Source organism: Somniosus microcephalus, chromosome 28 (genome assembly GCF_052327205.1).
Source record: "Somniosus microcephalus isolate GS21.2 chromosome 28, FLI_Smic_1.0, whole genome shotgun sequence".
NCBI lineage: Eukaryota > Metazoa > Chordata > Chondrichthyes > Squaliformes > Somniosidae > Somniosus > Somniosus microcephalus.
In genome coordinates, this window is record NC_141014.1 from 10256698 (window position 1) to 10263745 (window position 7048).

The window sequence follows — 7048 nt, forward strand, 5'->3', positions numbered from 1 at the left end:
CAGTGCCTGTGGAACTGTATCCCAGTGAGAGTCGGTGTCTGTGGAACTGTACCCCAGTGAGAGTCAGTGTCTGTGGAACTGTACCCCAGTGAGAGTCAGTGTCTGTTGAACTGTACCCCAGTGAGAGTCAGTGACTGTGGAACTGTACCCCAGTGAGAGTCAGTGTCTGTGGAACTGTACCCCAGTGAGAGTCAGTGTCTGTGGAACTGTACCCCAGTGAGAGTCAGTGCCTGTTGAACTGTACCCCAGTGAGAGTCAGTGTCTGTGAAACTGGACCCCAGTGAGAGTCAGTGACCGTGGAACTATACCCCAGTGAGAGTCAGTGTCTGTGGAACTGTACCCCAGTGAGAGTCAGTGACTGTGGAACTGTACCCAAGTGAGAGTCAGTGTCTGTGGAACTGTACCCCAGTGAGAGTCAGTGTCTGTGGAACTGTACCCCAGTGAGAGTCAGTGTCTGTGGAACAGTACCCCAGTGAGAGTCAGTGTCTGTGGAACTGTACCCCAGTGAGAGTCAGTGTCTGTGGAACTGTACCCCAGTGAGAGTCAGTGTCTGTGGAACTGTACCCCAGTGAGAGTCAGTGTCTGTGAAACTGTACCCCAGTGAGAGGCAGTGCGTGTGGAACTGTACCCCAGTGAGAGTCAGTGTCTGTGAAACTGTACCCCAGTGAGAGTCAGTGCCCCTGGAACTGTACCCCAGTGAGAGTCAGTGTCTGTGAAACTGTACCCCAGTGAGAGTCAGTGTCTGTGGAACCGTACCCCAGTGAGAGTCAGTGTCTGTGGAACTGTACCCCAGTGAGAGTCAGTGCCCCTGGAACTGTACCCCAGTGAGAGTCAGTGTCTGTGAAACTGTACCCCAGTGAGAGGCAGTGCCCCTGGAACTGTACCGCAGTGAGAGTCAGTGTCTGTGGAACTGTACCCCAGTGAGAGTCAGTGTCTGTGGAACTGTACCCCAGTGAGAGTCAGTGACTGTGGAACTGTACCCCAGTGAGAGTCAGTGACTGTGGAACTGTACCCCAGTGAGAGTCAGTGCCTGTGGAACTGTACCCCAATGAGAGTCAGTGTCTGTGGAACTGTACCCTGGTGAGAGTCAGTGTCTGTGGAACTGTACCCTGGTGAGAGTCAGTGTCTGTGGAACTGTACCCCGGTGAGAGTCAGTGTCCCTGGAACTGTACCCCAGTGAGAGTCAGTGCCTGTGGAACTGTACCCCAGTGAGAGTCAGTGCCTGTGGAACTGTATCCCAGTGAGAGTCGGTGTCTGTGGAACTGTACCCCAGTGAGAGTCAGTGACTGTGGAACTGTACCCCAGTGAGAGTCAGTGTCTGTGGAACTGTACCCCAGTGAGAGTCAGTGTCTGTGGAACTGTACCCCAGTGAGAGTCAGTGACTGTGGAACTGTACCCCAGTGAGAGTCAGTGTCTGTGGAACTGTACCCCAGTGAGAGTCAGTGTCTGTGGAACAGTACCCCAGTGAGAGTCAGTGTCTCTGGAATTGTACCCCAGTGAGAGTCAGTGTCTGTGGAACTGTACCCCAGTGAGAGTCAGTGTCTGTGAAACTGTACCCCAGTGAGAGGCAGTGCGTGTGGAACTGTACCCCAATAAGAGTCAGTGTCTGTGGAACTGTACCCCAGAGAGAGTCAGTGTCTGTGGAACTGTACCCCAGTGAGAGTCAATGTCTGTGGAACTGTATCCCAGTGAGAGTCAGTGTCTGTGAAACTGTACCCCAGTGAGAGTCAGTGTCTGTGAAACTGTACCCCAGTGAGAGTCAATGTCTGTGAAACTGTACCCCAGTGAGAGTCAGTGTCTGTGGAACTGTACCCCAGTGAGAGTCAATGTCTGTGAAACTGTACCCCAGTGAGAGTCAGTGTCTGTGGAACTGTACCCCAGTGAGAGTCAGTGTCTGTGGAACTGTACCCCAGTGAGAGTCAGTGCCTGTGGAACTGTGCCCCAGTGAGAGTCAGTGTCTGTGGAACCGTACCCCAATGAGAGTCAGTGTCTGTGGAACCATGCACCAGTGAGAGTCAGTGCCTGTGGAACTGTACTCCAGTGAGAGTCAGTGTCTGTGGAACTGTACCCCAGTGAGAGTCAGTGTCTGTGGAACTGTACCCCAGTGAGAGTCTGTGTCTGTGGAACTGTACCCCAGTGAGAGTCAGTGTCTGTGGAACTGTACCCCAGTGAGAGTCAGTGTCTGTGGAACTGTACCCCAGTGAGAGTCAGTGCCTGTTGAACTGTACCCCAGTGAGAGTCAGTGACCGTGGAACTGTACCCCAGTGAGAGTCAGTGACCGTGGAACTGTACCCCAGTGAGAGTCAGTGTCCGTGGAACTGTACCCCAGTGAGAGTCAGTGACTGTGGAACTGTACCCCAGTGAGAGTCAGTGTCTGTGGAACTGTACCCCAGTGAGAGTCAGTGTCTGTGGAACAGTACCCCAGTGAGAGTCAGTGTCTCTGGAATTGTACCCCAGTGAGAGTCAGTGTCTGTGGAACTGTACCCCAGTGAGAGTCAGTGTCTGTGAAACTGTACCCCAGTGAGAGGCAGTGCGTGTGGAACTGTACCCCAATAAGAGTCAGTGTCTGTGGAACTGTACCCCAGAGAGAGTCAGTGTCTGTGGAACTGTACCCCAGTGAGAGTCAATGTCTGTGGAACTGTATCCCAGTGAGAGTCAGTGTCTGTGAAACTGTACCCCAGTGAGAGTCAGTGTCTGTGAAACTGTACCCCAGTGAGAGTCAATGTCTGTGAAACTGTACCCCAGTGAGAGTCAGTGTCTGTGGAACTGTACCCCAGTGAGAGTCAATGTCTGTGAAACTGTACCCCAGTGAGAGTCAGTGTCTGTGGAACTGTACCCCAGTGAGAGTCAGTGTCTGTGGAACTGTGCCCCAGTGAGAGTCAGTGTCTGTGGAACCGTACCCCAATGAGAGTCAGTGTCTGTGGAACCATGCACCAGTGAGAGTCAGTGCCTGTGGAACTGTACTCCAGTGAGAGTCAGTGTCTGTGGAACTGTACCCCAGTGAGAGTCAGTGTCTGTGGAACTGTACCCCAGTGAGAGTCTGTGTCTGTGGAACTGTACCCCAGTGAGAGTCAGTGTCTGTGGAACTGTACCCCAGTGAGAGTCAGTGCGTGTGGAACTGTACCCCAGTGAGAGTCAGTGCCTGTGGAACTGTACCCCAGTGAGAGTCAGTGTGAGTGGAACTGTACCCCAGTGAGAGCCAGTGTGAGTGGAACTGTACCCCAGTGAGAGTCAGCGTCTGTGGAACTGTACCCCAGTGAGTCAGTGTCTGTGGAACTGTACCCCAGTGACAGTCAGTGTCTGTGGAACTGTACCCCAGTGAGAGTCAGTGCCTGTGGAACTGTACCCCAGTGAGAGTCAGTGTCTGTGGAACTATACCCCAGTGAGCGTCAGTGTCTGTGGAACTGTACCCCAGTGAGAGTCAGTGACTGTGGAACTGTACCCCAGTGAGAGTCAGTATCAGCGGAACTGTATCCCAGTGAGAGTCAGTGACTGTAGAACTGTATCCCAGTGAGAGTCAGTGTCTGTGGAACTGTACCACAGTGAGAGTCAGTGCCTTGTGAACTGTACCCCAGTGAGAGTCAGTGTCTGTGGAACTGTACCACAGTGAGAGTCAGTGTCTGTGGAACTGTACCCCAGTGAGAGTCAGTGCCTGTGGAACTGTCCCCCAGTGAGAGTCAGTGTCTGTGGAACTGTACCCCAGTGAGAGTCAGTGTCTGTGGAACTGTATCCCAGTGAGAGTCAGTGACTGTGGAACTGTACCCCAGTGAGAATCAGTGTCTGTGGAACTGTACCCCAGTGAGAGTCAGTGACTGTGGAACTGTACCCCAGTGAGAGTCAGTGCCTGTGGAACTGTACCCCAATGAGAGTCAGTGTCTGTGGAACTGTACCCCAGAGAGAGTCAGTGTGTGTGGAACTGTACCCCAGTGAGAGTCAGTGTCTGTGGAACTGTACCCTAGTGAGAGTCAGTGTCTGTGGAACTGTACCCCAGTGAGAGTCAGTGTCTGTGGAACTGTACCCCAGTGAGAGTCAGTGTCCCTGGAACTGTACCCCAGTGAGAGGCAGTGCGTGTGGAACTGTACCCCAGTGAGAGTCAGTGTCTGTGAAACTGTACCCCAGTGAGAGTCAGTGCCCCTGGAACTGTACCCCAGTGAGAGTCAGTGTCTATGAAACTGTACCCCAGTGAGAGTCAGTGACTGTGGAACTGTACCCCAGTGAGAGTCAGTGTCTATGAAACTGTTCCCCAGTGAGAGTCAGTGTCTGTGAAACTGTACCCCAGTGAGAGTCAGTGCCCCTGGAACTGTACCCCAGTTAGAGTCATTGTCTGTGGAACTGTACCCCCATGAGAGTCAGTGTCTGTGGAACTGTACCCCAGTGAGAGTCAGTGTCTGTGGAACTGTACCCCAGTGAGAGTCAGTGTCTGTGGAACTGTACCCCAGTGAGAGTCAGTGTCTGTGGAACTGTACCCCAGTGAGAGTCAAAGTCTGTGGAACTGTGCCCCAGTGAGAGTCAGTGTCTGTGGAACTGTACCCCAGTGAGAGTCAGTATCTGCGGAACTGTATCCCAGTGAGAGTCAGTGACTGTAGAACTGTATCCCAGTGAGAGTCAGTGTCTGTGGAACTGTACCACAGTGAGAGTCAGTGCCTTGTGATCTGTACCCCAGTGAGAGTCAGTGTCTGTGGAACTGTTCCACAGTGAGAGTCAGTGTCTGTGGAACTGTACCACAGTGAGAGTCAGTGTCTGTGGAACTGTACCCCAGTGAGAGTCAGTGCCTGTGGAACTGTACCCCAGTGAGAGTCAGTGTCTGTGGAACTGTACGCTAGGACGAGACTGGCCGGTAAAGTCAGTTGTGATGAGGGGGCCGTGCTTTCACCTGCAATATGTTTGGGGAGAATGCGGCCCGATTCTCTTCTCCGTCCAGATGTCCTTTGATGTTTCTCAGGGGTTGAGAGAGAGAGAGAGAGAGGTTCAGGTCCCGGCCTCACCTGATGCAGTTTTTGGGGTCGGTATTGCAGTCGGTGTTGCAGCGGAACCGTTCCCATGCCAGCCATCCCATGGGGGGGGTCCTCATTAGGCCGTTGTCCAGTGACAGGCTGCAGCTGGCCAGCAGCAGCACGAGGGGCACGAGTAGCAATTCCATCTCTGGCTGAGACAATCCCTCACCAGGGTCCGTAACCTGTAGCGTCAAGAACAAAAAACACGCCGTGAGGCAGGCAGTCAATCTTGCAGCACAGGAGGCCGCCATTCGGCCCATCGTGCCTGTGCCGGCTCTCTGAAAGAGCTCTCCAATTAGTCCCACTGCACCCTGCTCTTTCCCCATAGCCCTGCAAATGTTTCCTTTTCAAGTACAGGAAACTTTCTGGTATCCGGCACTGATGGGACTGAGCTGGTGCCGTCCCATCAAAACTGCCATAGAAACCAGCGCTAATGTTAAAACATACGGAGCTTTTCAGCTCCGTGTGAATCAACAAACCCTGTTGCTTAGCAACAGCTTCAAAACAGTCGGCCGCAGCTTAAAAGCGTCTCTGTAGCTAAGCAACAGCTTCAGCTAGACCTTGCAGAGCCTGACTGGGGGAAAAAAAGCAACGAGAAGTAAACAAACTTGTAGGAAACGGCTCCTGAATTTTGCCGGTAGATAGAGCTTTCCGGACTTCTAACCTCCGGTTAAACGAAAGTTTCCTGTATTTATCCAATTCCCTTTTGAAAGTTATTATTGAATCTGCTTCCGCCGCCCTTTCAGGCAGCGCGTTCCAGATCACAACAACTCGTTGCGCAGAAATTCTCTTTGTCACCTCTGGTTCTTTTGCCAATGATCTTAAATCTGTGTCCTCTGGTTACCGACCTTTCTGCCACTGGATACCGTTTCTCCCCATCGACTCTATCCAAACACCTCATCATTTTGAACCCCTCTATTAAGACACAGCCTTCTCTGCAGGCAGGTAACAGACAGCTGCTGACCCCCAGCCAGGCCCACGACTCCCCTGTCCGACCCCTCGGGCTTCATACAGCGAGGAACGGCAGGGCCAGATGTGGCGCTCACTCCAAACTCACCCGTCCCAGCAACAGAACCTAATCCAGATTCCCTTCCCCTTTAAACCTTGGTTCAGACATGAATAATCCGACACATCGTAACTGTGCTCACCCACAGAGACACTCGCTCTCTCGGCGCGAACACTCGCTCTCTGTGTGAATACTCGCTCTCTCTGTACGAACACTCGCTCTCTCTGTGTGAATACTCGCTCTCTCTGTACGAACACTCGCTCTCTCTGTGTGAATACTCACTCTCTCTGTGTGAATACTCGCTCTCTCTGTACGAACACTCGCTCTCTCTGTGTGAATACTCACTCTCTGTGCGAACAATCGCTCTCGGTGCAAACACTCACTCGCTCTCGGTTCTTTCTGGACGGTTGCAAAAGCAAACAGCTCAACTTCCTCCTCTGTTCAGTTCCACCAAGAGTCACCTGACTTGTGTCACATGATTGCTGCTCCAAGCATTTGAAAGCCTCCACCTCACCGGGAGATTCGGAGAAAGCTGCTCCCTCTGAACCACAACCTAAGCTCCAACAACAGGACAAGATGAACAGCCGTGGCCGAGAAAGGCTCCAAAACTCTGGAGACACTGCCACCTACAGCTGGCACCTGGTAGAGCCCGGCATCTCCTTCCGGCAATCCTTTCCAAAGCTCAGCAAGAGTGCCACCTACTAATGCTGCTTGTATTGATCCTCCACCTTCCGAAGCCTCTGAGAGTGTCCCACACACAATTCATTCCTTTCGGAGTGTGGTGGGAGCAGCCATTCTGCACTGGTCAAGTCTCGCAAACAGCAATGAGATGAACGGCCAGCTCACCTGTTTGCTTCGGTCAAGTTCCCACTCCAGAGACTTGAGCGCATAATCCAGGCTGACACCGGCGCAGTACCGAGGCCGTGCTGCGCTGTCGGATGAGACATTAAACCGAGGCCCCGTCTGCCCTCTCAGGTGGACGTAAAAGATCCCGTGGCTACTGTTTCGATAGAAGAGCAGGGGAGTTCTCCCCGGTGTCCTGGCCAAT

The 7048-nt window shown here is 52.8% G+C and overlaps 1 protein-coding gene across 2 annotated transcripts in view; it reads right to left on the minus strand.

Moving 5' to 3' along the window:
* Positions 1-6778, minus strand: part of naga (N-acetylgalactosaminidase, alpha) — a 120644-nt gene extending 113866 nt beyond the window's left edge. Inside the window, exons 1-2 of one of the 2 annotated variants that reach the window (XM_085969452.1) lie at positions 6346-6778; positions 4986-5176 (exon numbers count right to left, since the gene is read on the minus strand). In XM_085969452.1, the coding sequence (XP_085825578.1) occupies positions 4986-5140 (155 nt within the window). In that variant the 5' untranslated portion in view covers positions 5141-5176; positions 6346-6778. Of the gene's footprint in view, positions 1-4873; positions 4954-4985; positions 5177-6345 lie in introns of those variants that run through there. The other variant, XM_085969453.1, reaches the window with a different exon arrangement.
* Between the last annotated feature and the right edge of the window lie 270 nt (positions 6779-7048).